This window comes from Gobio gobio (assembly GCF_949357685.1).
Source record: "Gobio gobio genome assembly, chromosome: 3".
NCBI lineage: Eukaryota > Metazoa > Chordata > Actinopteri > Cypriniformes > Gobionidae > Gobio > Gobio gobio.
In genome coordinates this window covers 11869089-11888283 of record NC_137099.1, presented here as the reverse complement: position 1 = coordinate 11888283, position 19195 = coordinate 11869089, and the positions used below count along the sequence as shown (strand labels likewise).

The 19195-nt window shown below is 38.1% G+C and overlaps 1 protein-coding gene across 1 annotated transcript in view; it reads left to right on the top strand.

Annotated features, from left to right (window-relative positions):
• radil (Ras association and DIL domains) overlaps nucleotides 1-4883 on the top strand; it is a gene marked incomplete at both ends in the record, with an annotated part of 37727 nt that extends 32844 nt beyond the window's left edge. The window contains 2 exons of the mRNA XM_079811283.1: nucleotides 4508-4647; nucleotides 4784-4883. Of these exons, the coding sequence (XP_079667409.1) occupies nucleotides 4508-4647; nucleotides 4784-4883 (240 nt within the window). The remainder of the gene's footprint in view (nucleotides 1-4507; nucleotides 4648-4783) is intronic.
• Nucleotides 4884-19195: the final 14312 nt, after the last annotated feature.

The following is a 19195-nucleotide window of genomic DNA, read 5'->3' as shown; positions in this document are numbered from 1 at the left end:
CGAACCACCAACCTTCCGGTTTGTAGACAACCTACATGAACCACTGAGCCACTGTGTAATGTTCTCATTAGTATGAGAAAAAAAAGTGTAATGTCTGAAGAATGACAGACAAGGGAGGTTTCCGAACTTTTAATCAATACGAAGATGAACACACTCTCACTCAAGCGCACCCGTCTTCAGGATTTGTTTCCGCCCCTCTGAACTCCCTTTGTTAACCCTATCACTGCCGGTGCAAAACAAAACAGCAATTTCACAACTATGAAGAGTCTGTGCGCTACATTCGGGCTCGGGTCGGGCTCGGACATAATTACCTTAAAGGGTTAGTTCACCCAAAAATGAAAATTCTGTCATTAATTACTCACCCTCATGTCGTTGGACACCCGTAAGACCTCCGTTCATATTCGGAACACAAATGAAGATATTTTAGTTGAAAGCTGATGGCTGAGAAAGGCTTCACACAGGCCTCCATTGGCATTCAGTACATTGACACTTCCAAGATCCATGAAAGGCACTTAAAACGTCGTTACAAAGTCTATCTCACCACAGTGGCTCTACAATAATCATACAATGCGACGACAATAGTTTTTGTGCGCAAAAAAAAATCAAAATAACACCTTTATCCAACTTGTTCTTGTCTTCCGTGTGTGCCTCCACGACGCATGCGCGAGAATATGACGTAGCGCCGGTGTTCGGGAATCGATGAAATACACACTTAAGCTCCATTTTGAGCACTACGCCGAGACCTAAAGCACGATCAATGTAGAATCCAACAGCTTAGACACGCGCGTCTTCCTCTGCTCGTAAACAAATCGCTTCTGGGTCATATGTCCGAACGCCGGATCTGCGTCATATTCTCGCGCATGCGTCGTGGAGGCATACACGGAAGTCGAGAACAAGTTGGATAAAGGTGTTATTTTGATTTTTTTTTGCGCACAAAAACTATTGTCGTCGCATTGTATGATTATTGTAGAGCCACTGTGGTGAGATAGACTTTGTAACGACGTTTTAAGTGCCTTTCATGGATCTTGGAAGTGTCAATGTACTGAATGCCAATGGAGGCCTGTGTGAAGCCTTTCTCAGCCATCAGCTTTCAACTAAAATATCTTCATTTGTGTTCCGAATATGAACGGAGGTCTTACGGGTGTCCAACGACATGAGGGTGAGTAATTAATGACAGAATTTTCATTTTTGGGTGAACTAACCCTTTAATGCGGGTCAGGTTCGGTTACTACTCTGTCGGACGCGGGCCGGGCTCGGACAGAAAAATGCGGCCCGATCCGCACTCTAGTGGGAATGTACAAAAAACGTAAAATAAAAGGTATAACAGCTTCTCTTGCCTTATGCGCCGTTTTTCTCCTCCGTTTCCCTCAAATAAGCAAGGAGTAAGCACCTTTGGCGATAGAAATTATTGTAAATGAGCATAAGCCCCATACGGTCCGCCATGCTATGTTTACATCTATGTAGCTATCACAACCTATCGGTAAGCCCCTCCCCTCGAATGCAGATGAGCCAATAGCAGTTGAATAGCAGTTGAATATCAGTTGCGCTGGGACCGGAACTCGGACATCTTTAGGTGTCAGCGCCATAGAGATACATTGGAAAATCCGAAGCTCTCATCGATTTGATGGTGTTTATGCTACAAAAATGCTAAAATTTCGTGCCTGAGGTACTGCAACACTGATTCCAGGGATCCTGAGAGGATTTTCTGTTTGTCATACTCTCATTAAGTTACGATTAAAGTCCCCGCTAACATTTCAGTGCCTCTCCATATTAAACTGGTTATATGTAAATTAATTTAATTTTAGATATGTTTAAGGTCTACATTATCTGTCCTACTAAGGAGGACTCCTATTTTGATGGGTATTATAGTTTACGGGTAGTGAAAGGAAAAGCTTGCACGCAGTTTATCGGAGTTGTTTTGCAGATACAAAGTTTACCAGTTATTAACTGCACCCTCGAAAAGGCACACGGTCTGTGTATATGTTTGTTTACTGTTAGTTGTATGAGTGTTTTTGTGTAATTTGCTGTGTATGTTAATGGTAATGCAACGGAGAGAGATAGTTTGTGAATGAGACGTTAATGCGCACTTCTTATGCTTTGTTTGTTCAGCACTTACGATGATTTTTTGGAGTGAAAAAGGACATAATAAACTTGATAAACCATCAGTTAAGTTTGGCCATCATTCGGACGGGATATACGCTACATTCTGTGTCCAAAAAAATCTCGGGATAAGGTTTTCACACTGACAGCTGTCATTGTAAGATATAGCAACTCTGTTTGTTTGTCCGAGTTAGCAACAGTAACTAAGGGGGGCGGGGCTTACCGATAGGTCAATTCCTTGCACTTTGCCTGGAACGCTACAAAGTCGTGAGTCGTGGTTTGAAGTCGTAACTTACGGTCTCAAAAACCTGCCTGGAATGCAGCATTAGTAGGCTATAGTACTTTATTTTCAAATGTGATAGAGCATTAAAGGGTTAGTTCACCCCAAAATGAAAATTCTGTCATTAATTACTCACCCTTGTGTCTTTCCACATCCGTAAGACCTTCGTTCATCTATATGAATCCGTCTGGTATTTTTAATGAAATCCGAGAGCTTTTTGTCTCTCCGTAGAAATCCAACGCGACTTACACATTCAAGGCCCAGAATAGTAGTAAATACATAATTAAAGTAATCCATGTTACTCCAGTGGTTTGACCTCAATTTTATAAAGCAACACAAGTGCTTTGTTTGCTCAAAAATCATAATTTAACACTTTATTTATGAAAATATATTGATATGCAACGCGCGTTCATGAGAGCATCACGACGCACTGCATTTGTGTTCACGCAAGAGCTGACATTGTTGCATGAACACGCTTTGGATAATATTATTTTGTATTAAGATCAATTATGTTTTTAAATTATGCAATAAAACAAAAAAAAATGAAGTTAAACCAATGAAATCACATGGATTACTTTAATGATGTCTTTACTACCGTTCAGGGCCCTGAATGTGTACTTTGCATTGGATCTCTATGGAGAGACAGAAACGAATTTCATTAAAAATATCTTCATTTGTGTTCTGATGATGAGGTTACGGCTGTGGAACGACACGAGGGTGAATAATTAATGACAGAATTTTAATTTTTGGGTGAACTAACCATTTACTTTCTGAACTGCCGCGGCACATACAACAAACATTGCCAGATTCACGTTCTGTTTTGGATAAAACTGAACATCCTTTAGCGCCTCACACTGGCCATTTCGCTTTGAGAGTGTCAGGAAACGTGTAAGAAGCAACGTAAGAAACGCAGCCAGCTAATTTACGCTGCCTTTAATCCTGATTTATCCCAAATGTAAGGCAGTTTTGCATACATCCTTCGTTGTAATCCCAGAATATATTGAGACAATCTCGTTAAAAATCATCCAATATAATTAGGACCACTGAAGTGCCTGGAAAGGCAGCATTATTCAATGTGTCAACGTAATTTCCACTGAAACAGGAAGACAGGGCGTGACATATAGAACAACTCCTCTTTTTTTAAAATAGCCAATTGCATTTTGTTTATATCACAGCTATCCATTTTTCCTCTAATCTCCATATCGCTTTAAAATAAAGCATTCTGTGTAAAATTCAAATGGGTCTGATACGTTTTTTGGTCTCCGCCGACTCGCACACATGATCCTCTGTGCTATCGTGTCTCTGGACCGGAGCAGACTGTGTGCGTGCTACGGCGGTTCACGTGACACTAATGTGAAACCAGACTTAATTTGCCCCAATGCAAAGCATATTTACACTGTCTGAATCGTTCCCTATCCCTACATAGTGTGCTATGTGCCATTCACCATGTACAAAACGGTAAATGTGTGAACAAGTGACCGATTTTAGCCGTGGGTTCATCGTTTATTTGGGGGCGGGACGCTGTAGATTCTAGAGAGCATTTGATTGGACAGAAAATCTGATGAGAAGCTGAAGTGCAGTGATGTCATGAAAATCATCGATCCATATTGTCGGAAGTGAGAGATTGTCAGCTTTGAATGCTTATATATGCTAAATGTGCATTTTGTCACTGTTTTGGAGCACACTAGCTTATAGATAACAGTAAGACTAACATATTCATACTAAAAGCCAAAGAACTTCAATTTTGATTTCATGGGGACTTTAAGATAAATTATTTCTAGACAGACAGGCACCTTAGGTTTTGGAACAGAACTTGTATACTAAGCCCGTATTATTACTATAAAACAGCCAAAAAAGCCTAACTAAAAGACTTAAATTTTTGGTGATCAAATCCAATGTAGCTACTATTTTTGGACAGATGTTTGATTATGTTTTGGATGATGCTTTAGCCTGCAAGCTGAAAGTGGCGAATTTTTTTTTTTTTGCGAAAACAAAATTCTGATTCATATTATGAGCTTTAATTCAAACTAGCCTGGTCATTTCACTATGATTCCATATTTTCTGTTTTAAAAACACAACCAAAAAAAAAAAAATTGTTCTCGGTTTTCTCACTCTCTGTATATACAGCACACCCCTCTGAACTCTCCTGGAATCTACATCAGGACGCTGATTCCAGATGGACCGGCTGCTGCAGATGGGCGACTTTGCATTGGTGACAGAATCCTGGCAGTGAATGGGACCAGTCTCATAGGAGCAGACTATCAGAGGTTAGGGCTCTATATAGGCTACACCATCAGCAATCGCAAATACCATGACATTTTCACCAGGCATGATCCTTTGCAATGAAAATGTGTTTCTGTTAACCATGCAATTTGAATCCCGACCTATGTCTGTCTCTGACAGTGCTGTGGATTTGATTCGTCTGGGGGGAGGACGGCTCCGGTTTCTTGTCGCCAAATCAGATCTTGAAGTATCAGAGAAGATCAGTGCCTCTTCCTGCTGAGAGAGAGGCTGCAAGTGTGACCCTCTACCTAAACGAAATATGAGGAGGACATCGAGTCCTCCTTTCCGAGACTGGAGACTGGAGAACAAGCACACTGTCGGACCTCTCAGCGACTACAGCTCTCTATCTCAGCCCTGTACAATACTGCACTCTTTCTCATTCAAAACAACAGTTTGACACCTCTCTCTGTATTTACCTCTTAGCCAATCTGGTTTTGTCAAGGAATATTGAAGAGGAAGGTATTTGTGCACATAAGCTGGCTAAAACTGTACAAAGAATATAATATTCACATAATGGCAGACATGAAACATGTTTTTTTAAGATGGTTAATTTGCTCAAGAAAACAATAAAAAACGTTCAATGGCCTCGCTAAAAGGCACAGTTGAGTCTTTTTACAAATATCTTATCCTTCACCCTTGATAAAAAGATCTGAGGCATACATTTCAAATTTTTGTGATTTGATAAAATCTCTACAGGTACAAAGGTTCTCTCTTTCAAATTGATCAACACTAATTTGGCTCAAATACTTGATGGTTTCCTTGTTGAACATATATATATATATATATATATATATATATATATATATATATATATATATATATATATATACAGTGGGGAGAACAAGTATTTGATACACTGCTGATTTTGCAGGTTACAAAGCATGTAGAAGTCTGTAATTTTTATCATAGGTACTCTTCAACTGTGAGTGACGGAAACTAAAACAAAAATCCAGAAAATCACATTGTATGATTTTTAAGTAATTCATTTGCATTTTATTACATGACATAAGTACAGTATTTAATACATCAGAAAAGCAGAACTTAATATTTGGTACAGAAACCTTTGTTTGCAATTACAGAGATCTTACGTTTCCTGTAGTTCTTGACCAGGTTTGCACACACTGCAGCAGGGATTTTGGCCCACTCCTCCATACAGACCTTCTCCAGATCCTTCAGGTTTCGGGGCTGTCGCTGGGCAATACAGACTTTCAGCTCCCTCCAAAGATTCTCTATTGAGTTCAGGTCTAGAGACTGGCTAGGCCACTCCAGGACCTTGAGATGCTTCTTACGGAGCCACTCCTTAGTTGCCCTGGCTGTGTGTTTCGGGTCATTGTCATGCATTGACCCATATTCAATGCTCTTACAGAGGGAAGGAGGTTGTTGGCCAAGATCTCGCAATACATGGCCCCATCCATCCTCGCCTCAATATGCTGCAGTCGTCCTGTCCCTTTTGCAGAAAAGCATCCCGAAGAATGATGTTTCCACTTCCATGCTTCACGGTTGGGATGGTGTTCTTGGGGTTGTACTCATCCTTCTTCTTCCTCCAAACACAGCGAGTGGAGTTTAGACAAAAAAGCTCTATCTTTGTCTCAACAGACCCCATGACCTTCTCCCATTCCTCCTCTGGATCATCCAGATGGTCATTGGCAAACTTCAGACGGGACTGGACATGTGCTGGCTTGAGCAGGGGGACCTTGCGTGCGCTGCAGGATTTTAATCCATGACGGCGTAGTGTGTTACTAATGGTTTTCTTTGAGACTGTGGTCCCAGCTCTCTTCAGGTCATTGACCAGGTCCTGCCCTGTAGTTCTGGGCTGATCACTCACCTTAATCATGATCATTGATGCTCCACGAGATGAGATCTTGCATGGTGCCCCAGACTGAGGGAGATTGAACGTCATCTTGAACTTCTTCCATTTTCTAACAATTGCGCCAACGTTTGTTGCCTTCTCACCAAGCTGCTTGCCTATTGTCCTGTAGCCCATCCCAGCCTTGTGCAGGTCTACAATTTTATCCCCGATGTCCTTACATAGCTCTCTGGTCTTGGCCATTGTGGAGAGGTTGGAGTCTGTTTGATTGAGTGTGTGGACAGGTGTCTTTTATACAGGTAACAAGTTCAGCAGGTGCAGTTAATACAGGTAATGAGTGGAGAACAGGAGGACTTCTTAAAGAAAAACTAACAGGTCTGTGAGAGCCGGATTTCTTACTGGATGGTAGGTGATCAAATACTTATGTCATGCAGTAAAATGCAAATTAATTATTTAAAAATCATACAATGTGATTTTCTGGATTTTTGTTTTAGATATCGTCTCTCACAGTTGAAGAGTACCTATGATTAAAATTACAGACCTCTATGCTTTGTAAGTAGGAAAACCTGCAAATTGGCAGTGTATCAAATACTTGTTCTCCCCACTGTATATGCTCAACAATTGCACTTAACAAAATCAATTTCAAGAGCCTTGTTTCATGGTGCAACTCTCTTTTTCTGTGTTCAAGTATCTTTAAATTCTCTGTTTCCCATGTTAGCAGTACTCACAATGGTAACTTTAAGTTCACTAACTCACAAACTGCATAGGCTATATTATATATAACAGCATATATAATTTTCAAAATGATGAAGTGTTAAAATACTACATAGAATTCATAATATAAGCTGCTTTGTTTATATTTGAGTGGACATAACTCTGCACAAGTTTTTGAATACAGAAAAAAGGTGTTTATTTTTTCCATTATTTCATGTTTGTACTAAATCTGTATTGCAATATTTCATAAATGCATTTTTTTTTCTCAATTGAACTTGTATTTGGAAGATTTATATGGTAATATACCTTGCTATTAAATTGAACGTTGAGAAGTCAAATTACACTCAAGTATCTTAATTTGACCAAAAATGCTTACTAGGGGAGAGCGGGGCACAACCTAATGCAGGGTTAGTTGTAACACACATGGTTTAAAACTTGCCACGCATGCCAGGAGGACGAAACTTAGTGTATTACTAGTTGCCATATCAACATTATTTAGAGAAAAAATTGCATCAAAATTAAAAAATCTTTGGAAGATATCACTGAACTTTTATTTAACCATAGCAAAAGTAAATTTCTTAAGTTTATTTTTCATCTCTGTGTTTTGTGTTTATTGAAAATAAGACAAATCTGATATTATTTTAAACTTATATCTGTTATTTAAGTTGAGATAGTTATTTAATGCGGATCTAACCAGCAGAAGACATGAGCCGGGTTTAAATCCCAGTTGAGCAGGTGGGGTGTGTTGTAACTATAGGTTGTAACACTGTTATATTGAGCCCCTATTCTTAGAGCGGAAGTTGTCATAATTGGGTTAACTTTTATAGCGGTGAATGAGAGAATACATAAAATATTTTTTTTGTTTGTGCCCATTTGCTCAAATAGCAAAAGAAAAACGCCACAATAGTGATTTCACAACTTTCAAAAAGAGGGAAAAAATTGAGTGAGATTGATGACCGCAGTCAAAAGAGAGAAATATGTAAATTTTCACCATCACTCCCATAGATGCTATTAGAAACACCCTCACAGCAGTGGTAACTTGTTTTTTGTAATTTGATGCAAAAGTAATAAAATACAAAGTATTAGTGTTATAAATGTACATACATTTTTTACAAAAAACTTTGGAGGATTTGCAATATTGATGACCGCTAAAACGCATCATAAAAACACACTTTTATGAATTCTATTGAGAAATCATGAGAAAAATGTGAATAAATACTGTGTCAATGTTCAGAAATGCTTAATTATATATTTTTTAACTATGCTGTATAACTTTGCTTTGAGGTCTGTTTGTTGTAAAACTCAAAAATATGTTTATTTTTAATGATTAAAAAATGCCATTATTTTTATTCGAAAAAGTTAATAATTGTATTTTATTGACAAAATATTTTAGTCTGTTTTGGATATTTTTTTGGTTATATCAGATAACATTTTAAACTGTCATATGGTCATGTTACATTGTGCCCCGGCCTCACGTGTTACAATGTAGACTACCCCACCTACGGGGCATGTTGTCACATTTCACTTCCATTCTTTCGGGGTAAGTCAAGAAAAAAGTATACACAGTATTAATGAAACAAAACCACATATTTTTACTAGACATGTGTGCAATTAATGTGGGAAAAATAAATACTCTGAACCACAAGTGGATTTAACCAAACTGAGAAAGTCAAAAAGCGTTAGGTTGTGCCCCGCTCTCCCCTACAACATTGACCAGGAGAGGGCGCCAAAACACTGCAGGTGTTTTGGACAAAACAGTACATGAATCAGTTCTACTAACTGTTGGAAATGAAAGACCAGAGCATCTGTTCTCACAAAACAGCTATTCAATTAGCTTCAAAACCTGATACAACTATATATAGTCATAAGTCGAAACACTGTGTCTGTTTAAGGGGTTACAATTGTCCACAGTGCAGACGAATGTGAACTACACATTTAAGTCCTGCAGAGGGCAGTATTGTCCCACAGTTTGGTCGACCTACGTTTCACATTTGCGGATGAGCCTTCTCAGGTAGGCCTGTTTACGTTTCACCTTAGGGGATTTTAACTGTTTAAATGTCATAATAAGTGCATCATTTGTTTTTAATTGAAATATGGAACATTATATCAGACTTTATGAACAGACTTAAGCAAAGATTGAGAGGAATTTAAGGGTTATTCAGGCGAGGGAAATACTTTTAAGAGTCTCTATTCAATATTATATTGCTAATTGAATCGCTGCTTTGGTCTGAATGCGAGAATCCATTAGGATCCACTGATCTAGAGTTTAGGAGTTTAGAGAATGTCGATGCGTTGGTTTTCAACGAGTTAGTTGAAATTTCTGAACAATAAACAGGTAAAGTCTTTGCTGACAAGACAACACAAAAGCCCTGCAGGGAGTCATGTTTTCGAACAGTTCGTTTCAAAGACAATGTTCAATCACTTTTACGTCATTGTAGGCTAATTAAGTCACCATGTGACATCTTTAACATTTCTGCGTGACATGCTGAAACTTTCTCCCGCCTTATGCAGAAGATAGCCAACTGAGTGTTTTAAAATGTTATAAATTAGCCTATGTATTAATATGGGTGTTTGTTGCAGCTAATTGTAGGCTATATGTCCTCCTTCATTCATGATGAACTAATTCCTGTAGGGCCTAGGCCTAAATATAATTAACACTGAATAATAATCCATTTAGGTAGGATATTTTTGGTTATTGTTAAAACAAAACATAATTTTTTTTCAGTAGCCTATGTTTTCTTATAATATTTTGCTACTGTACTCTCCAGGCCTGTGTTTACTATAATTTCACTAGGTTCTCGGCTCATTACGAGTCGGTTCTCGGTTCAGTGAGTTGTTGACTCGAGAACCTCGACCGATTGAGTAGGCTACAATAGCCTAATGAATGAATGAATCGCAGACCGTTTCATCTGATTCACTGAAAAGATTCGAATTCGATTTGACCATCGTTATCTCAAATCAGACACTTATGAAATTCCATGATGGTGAAAAGCTGTTTAGGATGCAGTAGACAGCGAATTCGCTCACTAGCTTTGGAGACACAGCCTACCTCAGCAGCGCACTGACAGGTGTAAGATTAACTTTGTTAGGCGCGGGCGCGTCCGTGCGCGACAAATTAAATTAATGGAACAAATTTCCCCCGTAATTAAGATAAAAATTCGTGTCAGCTATAACCTTGCCTAGCGCTAATTATGTACAAATGATTTATCATCTGTTTCGGTCGGAATATTAATCTTCAGCTCGTTGCAAAGCGCGGCTTGTGTTAAGAGATGAGGCTTGATTAACACTGACAGGTCTAGTAACTGCTCTCTCCCTCGCCTCAATTAACAGATAGTGGATGCGCAGGCAAGCAGAACCCTATTCTGAATCTGCAGTGACTAAAATACCCGAGCTTTCAAACACAGCTGCAATACGAACTCATTGTTATGGACCTTATTCGACAAGACGCCATATTTAATTTTCCGCAAATGAAAACGAGGCGGTGAGGGAGAAGACGGCCCACGTTCAATTGGTTACTATATAGGGTGTCTATCATTCAGCTGACATTCGAGAAAATTGAAAAACATCTTTTAAATAAAAATAAAATATGGTGACAAAATACTACTGTTTTGAAAATTACAATGCTCATCTGGCTCGTTTTTATCCTTGAAAATGTAAATGTCGCCATTAAAACACATTTGTTAAACACTTGCTTTTTTTGTTTTTTTTGTATTTGTTACCTCGACATTTTTGAGGATATTTGTCCTCTAAACTATTTAAAGCATCATATTTTATAGGCTATAGTCCATCTCTTCTGTACTGTTTACCCATTAGCCCTGATATATTAATATCAGTCATATCAGTGCATGTGTTTCTTACTATCACTATGGCCTATTTTCTTTCTGAAGGCAATTTGAGAGTTTAAGAAATACATCATGTTACCACCTGTATCATCACACCAGTGCTGATACAGAGTGACAGGACACTAAGCTGCTTTATAGCAATGGATGGGCTTGCAAACTGTATCGTCCATCATGTGAAATGAGCAGAAAGCACTGTGAGGAGCAACAAAGTCAGGCCATAGTTGGCATTAGCTCATTAGTTTATCCACTGGGCCGCAGAAAACACATGTAAACTCAGTAACCTTGAACAAGCTTAAATGTGTTGCATCACATTTTTTCTTCAGCACTGGCCAGGATAGCTTAAATTTCCTCTGGATGAGTGAAAATATAGACTTGTGTTTCTGGAACATCTCGACATCCTGATAGCAATCACTAAGTTAAGTGGTCTAAATGTATTTATATGTATTGTCTGTGTAAAGCGTAGGACCATAAAATGGTCCGAATGCAATGATACGATGTCCTACCTCCCTGTCAACATATGTATTTTCCAACATGACATCATGACTTTGCGTAAACATACACGCCACTTTCTATAGCCAAATGGCGTGTTATCTGTACGCATTTTGAGCTATCCGTGTGTAGGTCTACGCCGTGTGATTCCGTGTGAATGTAAATGGATTTATAAACATACTAAATTATGTTTTTTTGAAAATGTAAAAATGCAGAATGTTTCTTGTGATGGGTAGGTGCAGGGGCAGTGTGTGTGTGTGTCCGTGTGTGTGTGTGTGTGTGTGTGTGTGTGTGTGTGTGATGGGTAGGGGCAGTGTAGGGGGAATAGAATGAAACGGCGTTCATAAACACGCTAAAAAGCGTTTATGCGTCTTGATAGCACGCCAAAATGGCATAGCGAATTGGCGTGTCATACATACGCTATTTCATGAGATCAGTCTGGTATTTTCATACTTCCAAGCACCCTGCTCACGCAGACCTTACACGTCGTAAGCAACAACAATCAAACAGCAGCCACCTTGTACAGTTCCTCCTGAACCAAAACAACAAGATAATGCTGCGTTCAACACCATAACTACTGTAATTTGGGTGAGTTGGAAACCCATGACGTTATACACGGAGCAGTTCGTGACTCGAATTTATGCGTTTCAATGGCAACATATCAACGTCGAAATGAATCTGCAGCAGTCAGGTGGTACAGGTCAGTGCTCTTTAAGTCGGTTATGTTCATTATTATTGTAATGTTATGTGCTTTGAGACAAGGGGTAGATTAATATCTTGTCTCGTGACGCTTTGCAGACTCGGAGGAGGCGTGGCTTTGGAGATGTTTTGAAGGGAGCGTGGGATCTCATGCTTTCAAAGCTGACTTGCTATTGCTAGCCACTCCGAAAATTGCCTACCCTACTTTTAAAGGCAGTTGCATAAAGGTATTTTCCCCCCATATGTGTGTATACAGTTTAGGTTTATTTTCCATACAGCAGCCCATAAGAGAGGTTGATGATCAAGCAAGACCAAGGTCTTATAATCGGTCCGAGGTAGACGCTGAGAGGTAGATTTATTCAGGGGCACTGACATTTGGTCTATGTATTGCTGATAACAGTGAAGACCCTGGAAACTGCACACAGCAGCAGATGATGAATGGAGCGTCTGACCGTAATCACTTATCGTTTCGGCCTCTTCTTCTCCTCCTCCTCTATGTGACAGGAGTACCATCTCCGTTTTGCCTCTTCCTGACTAAATATTCATTGTCACTTCAAGATCTCCTCATCTTGGCAGCGATGAATCAACCAGCATTTTGAACCATAATGTGTTGAAGCAGCAATTAATTTTTATCAGGGAACTGAAAACGATAATTCAAATACAGTACTGAAGGATTTTTATGAGTGTTCTGGGTCAATGTTTGTAAGGTAAATAATAATGTTATGACTGTGTGCATATAGTGGACATTGAGAGTACTCATATTTGATGGAGTTTTTTTTTTTGTTGACAAATGGCGGCAGCTACAAAGTCAATGCAGGATTGGTCATCATGCCAGTGAGAGAGTGTTTCTGTTTTTGACAAAAACCATGGTTGAACTTTATTTTACAGTACGTGTACTTACTGTGTACTTACCCACTATACAATATAAGGTAACTAGGTTAAGGTTAAACTTAGGAGTACGTACCTAGTTATTACCCAGTAATTGTAAGTACTGTAATAAGTACATCATATGTACAGGACTGTACAATAAAGTGCTACCAAAACAATAGCAATATGATATTTCCATATGTGATTTTATACATGCTAATTTAATTAATGTGTTTTTATTTTTTGCTTTCTGAAAAGCCATTACATATTTTATTGGCTTTTTAATGACAGATCCCTATTGTGACAATTTAGCCCATTTAATGTGACAACATGCATGTATTTATACAAAAAGTCAATCTTTGTTAAAATTGTCCTGGACAGAAACATTAGAAATGTTGCAACCTTGGAATACTCACTGGAAGTGTGACAGCAAATCTTCATGAGCCATTTTAAGACAATATAATGCATAGAACAAACGTGTCTAAAAGACACTAGTCCCACATCACGATTAATGCAAACGTAACATACATTTTGGCATTGGTTTTTAATAAGTGTACAGGGTTGCGTTGTGAGAAAGCCCACCATCCTGTTAGGGGATACTCGTCATCAGGAGGGCAGACCTGCTCCCCGCAGAGGATGAATAAATCCATTTTTAATGACAGTTGCTTGTAACTAATAATCTTCGCCGCAGCAGGTACGCCGTAGCATATGGGTTGAGAAAGCTAGGGACGATTTCTTTAGCCACTGGATGGGTTTTAGAAAAACAGCACAGTTAGCAGGACATTGAGTACAAATACAAGTAATCATGCCATGCAGGCAGACTGATCTTTTCCAGAGGTTGACTGGAAAAGATGCCCCTCCCTCAATGATAAACAGACCTCATCCGTTTTTATTTTGCTGTATAGGATCACCTGAAAACAATTACGACAAACCAAATAAAGCTTGCTGTGGACCAAGGCTACACACACACACACACATACAAAACAATAATCAAGAATACATTAATAACTGATGTAAGTTTTGTAAATTGACTTTGTCTGCTAAGGCAACTGAATAAGTATGCACTTAATATCGCAGCCTGATTATATTCACAGTTGCACCATTTATATCTGAAATTCTATTTGACCATGGTTAAACCTAATCTGTAATGGCTTGTAAACTGCCATCTATTCTGTATGTATCGGCCGTGTGGTTTGGTCTCCAAGAGTGTTTGTTCTATCTCAAAGAGATTTTCACACTCCACCGGACACAAAATCTCTATAGATTCCCACTGAAATGGGAACCTGGAGGCTGGTGCTCTTCATTTACCACCACAACCCCCCTTTGCTGTTTCCCCCATATAGCTATACTTTCCCTCATAGTTTGAGGAATAGGAATCTCTTCCAGATGAAATGAAGGAACGACTTGTCACAGTTCGCTTTAATGGGGTGACAAAATGAATCACGACTTCTCCAAGTATCCATCACGACCAAAAAGGTGACCACAAATGATCTGTGAACCACTATATATTGATTACCCGTGTACTACAAGTGTCGGATTTAATGTTCAAAAGGGCGCCTTGGACAGCTGCAGCCTTAACTCTTCTTTGATAGATTTTAATGGTGAAATATTGATTTCTGTCTGGTCAAGGTCTACTGGTAGGGGCCAAAGTCATTTGTTGGGCAGAGCTGGACACCCGGTTTGCGAGTCACAATCAATCATGTTGGCACAGTGCGCCAAAAAAGGGAAGAAAGGGAAGAAAAAAAGTCTGGAAAAGCGCGAACCAAAATACGATTCCGTCCCCGTACTAGACTCGCGACGGCACTCCTTTATCGTCGGGGAAATAAAAGGAAATATGAGCGCGATGTCAGTTTATTGAGTGGAGAGGCTCGGGCAAATTGCACATGACGTTGGGTAGGTGGAGTGGCCCGTGAGTGAAAATGAAGGTGTGGAGAGAAAAAGGAGAGAGAAAAGGAGCGACTATGTTTTATTTAAACATCCTTCGGGAGACTACAGGCTCAGGTAATCTGTTGTGTTACAACTCAGTGCCCCGTTCCCCTCCATCCGCCGCGATAACAGCGAGCGCCTAATAGGAACCCATCAATCACAATAAGCTTCCAATTTCGCCCGGTGTCTCTACACTCTCAGCCACTGTTTAACGTGCTCTAATAACGGTGATAACATACTTCTATAGCCGCAGATAGCGACCCGAGCTCATCCGAGAGGTCATTTACCTCGCGTAGATTAAACAGCGGTGAAGTCAGCATCTCTTTTAACTGGAGGATGTAATATAGGAGGAAAGTGTCAAGATTACGAGAAGAGTGACGCAAAAGCCCAAAAAGTAGTGTATAAAAAAGAGAGTATCCTTGAGAGAGGGCAAAAGTACACCAATGGAAGCAGGAGATCTGATTGTGATTATGTTGCTTACCTAATGATTTTTGCTCCACTGGTTTGCTCGATTGCGACTGGTTGGGGAAAGTCAGTCTATTAGGGTGTCAAGGTAACTGGAATCGTCTTTAGCCCCCCTCTCTCGTCTTAACCCTGCACGACGAGCCTCCGCGGTGAGAAAGACCTACTAGAAGAGATAAATGCATAGTGGCTGCGGTAGTGGCGTGGTAATGAACATGCCACATTTACTAGCCCGCACCGTCAAAGCGCGCTAATTACAATCTTTATCCATGAGATGTGATGGCGTTAGGTCAGCAAGGGAAAAGGCCTTCTGGTATAATCGGACATTTTCTTTTTTTTATCCGAGAAATGTCCTTAAGCAGGTGTTGGTGCTCCAAGGGATTTCGCATGGTAAAATGAAAAGGTAGCCTATTTGAGGCACCATTTGGGGTTCCTTAGAATGTCAAACCGTTAGGCAACCTTTATGAAAGGACTATTCTCAGTTACAAAATAGAACCTAAGTTCCTTGTGTTCTTGCAGGGAAATGTTTTATAGGCCTACTCAGCATTGTTGGGGTTTTGTTTTTTGTTTTGTTTTTTTTTTCAGTCCACAAATGCCTATTTGAACTTGGAGGTTTTCCAAAGCTTTTCCGCCACTGTATGGCAATCTTAGGAATCTCAAATGGTGCTTCAATTATAGCCTATCTTTTAATTTTTACAGTGTATAAAGACGGCAAGCTTTCTGGAACTGCATCACCACTCTTCTGCCACGGGTTCTAAATGAACGCTATTTGATTTGGACAATGAGATTTCGCTTTCTACCTTTCTCTAAGTCCCCAGGAGGTGGCGCACAGTCACTTATTTACAGAAAGTCATACCTTCGTTAGTAATTCTTTCCTGCACTTGTGCAGATTCACCCGTGCATCTTCATGAGGACCATAAGGTGACACGTATCTAGTGTGCTGCATTCAGCAGAGAATAGACCGTGTGTCTCTGAGGAAAAACACTTGCATTTGAGTTGAAAATACGCGTTGCTAATTTTTTAAAAGGTTTTATAAGGATGCGTATATTCTCACTTGACGCAAAAAGAGACTCTTTGTGAAATTAATATGAAATTGATTAATGGAAAAATAAACATTTTGTAGGCTAATTTTTAATACGAAAATTGCAATATTTAATACAAAAATAGTTTTATTTTCAAAGCAGTTCAAATTATGGTTTAAAATACGCTGCATTTAAGTCTTTGCTAATGAGTTAGTAATTATGTTGTACAAAAAAACGTTGTAATTATTGATATATGGATAGGCTATTAAAGTTTGTTTTAGCCTAGTTTAACTTTTTTCTATAATTTATTAAAATGATTACATGTTGTAAGTATTTCCCCGTATCTTGAAAAGTGACAAATGTATTTCTTCGGGCAGGCTGTCATATTTTCTTAAGGCTCTTAAAATATATAGCTAATATATTATTAATAATAATAATAATAATAATAATAAACAGCGCTAAGTTAATACCAATTTAAGTGTCACAACTTTCAAAGGAGGATAGGCTACGTGTAAAACTCAAATATTTGTCAGCTAAAGGCTATTTTTTTTAAGATGTCAAAAAGGGTTTTACCAAACCTCAGTTTAGCTACACCATCTCGGCCATGTTAAGGTCTAATTATATTTCAGATAGACTGATCAAGCAGAAGAGATATGTTTGTGTGGCCTTGCCTCAGGCACACACCGCCCTCTTCAGAGAATTTTACAAATGTCTTCACTTTTTCACGCTTAACCGTGTTTGGATTTTCTACTCTTTTTTAATTTTCTTTCTTTGGCCTCGTGTCATGCATGGAACGGTGAGTTTAAGATGCGCATTTTTTTTAACTTGTAATATTAAGCGGGGTTTTTTCTTTTCTTTTTTCTTCAAACTAAGCTGTAACTATAGTTAACTTATTTACATTGCAGCATGCTATATATGTACTGCATGACAAAAATACCTTTAGGGTTAGTATTTATTTAACGTAGCCTACATAATTTTGTAAACAAATTTGATTATGTAAAAGATGCTATATATATATATATATATATATATATATATATATATATATATATATATATATATATATATATATATATATATATATATATATATAATATTATTTTCATTTATATAAAACAAATATATATATTTTTTTAATAATCTTTCCTTAAAATGCATTAACGTAAATTAGAATAAACTCTATCACGGAAATGTAAACGCACTCCTCTCATCCCCCTTATTGTTATGTTAAATAATCTTCTCATTTAATTTAGAAATGAATCTACTAGCTATAAAAATGGCATATAAAAAGAGTGCTCAGTATAGCTCGTTAATAGGCGGTGGTAACTGAGGAAAGATGGACTTCCTATTGCTGTCCTAGTTCCATTGTGAACCGTGCTAATGCCATGGACCTGTCAGTCAACGATTTGATCATGAGTCATGTTGTCTTACAGAACAATACAAGAGTCATGTTAGGATCTCCCCCAACAGTGGTTTTCAGCTCTAGTTCATGGCAATCTCATTACATATTACAATCTAGCTGATTATGCACAAAAAACAAAACAAAAAACACACAAAGAAAGAAAATGCGAAAGAGGAAAATACCAGAATTACATATTGTGTTAAATCAGTTCTTGAATAGAATATTAGAAAATATTTGTAATATTAAGACACCAATCACTTAAATCAAAATACCAAACAAACAGAAGTAATGTGAATTTATTTCTTATTTTTATTATATATATATATATATATATATATATATATATATATATATATATATATATATATATATATATATATATATATATATATATATATATATATATATATATATATATATATATATATATATATATATATATATGCTGTGTCATTAAATGTTGATTCAGGTTCTCAAGTAAATTCTACACTTGTATGTGTGTTGCTTAACATAAATCTTGATATCTGTGTTTTGCAGCTTAATAGCATAAAGTAAAAAAGAAAAAAAAGGTTCTGTCTGCTAAGCGGGTTCTACACATCAGTGTGAGGACTTTGTTTGGCAGAACAATGCTTGCAGTCACACTTGAGAAAGCTGATCGCTGTAGCATGGGTGCACCGGGAGGCCCACAGCCTTCAGAATCACTGGGATATCACACACACAGATGCTACATAAATACAAGAACACACTCAATGCTCACTAGATATTTAGATTTAAATATATGAAGCCAAACACATTTATTTGTGGAAGAAAACATTAAATGTTAAATTAAAAATAATCACGTCCACATTACCTGAAAAATATCACACCAATGAGAATCAAAGTGTCTTTAACAATGTACAATTTAAATTGTTGCGCTTTATTTTACAGTACTTACAGCGTACTTACCTAAGAACGTACTGGGGAGTATAAGGTAACTACATGGGTTAAGGTTAGGTTTAGGGGTATAGGTTACCTAGTTGTTTCCCAGTTATTGTAATTACTATAATAAGTGCATAGTATGTACTTGGGGAACTGGACTGTAGAATAAAGTGCGGTTACACTTTATTTAAGGTGTCATTGTTACAGTGTATTTATATATATTTAAGTACTATAGGGTTTGGGTAGGAATAGGGTTCGGTTTAGGGTTAGTTACATGTAATTATGCATAATATACTGTTATTTCTATGGTAAGTACATATAACATATGTAACAAGGACACTGCAAAAAGTGTTACCTAACGTGCTACCATTTAAATTCATCAAT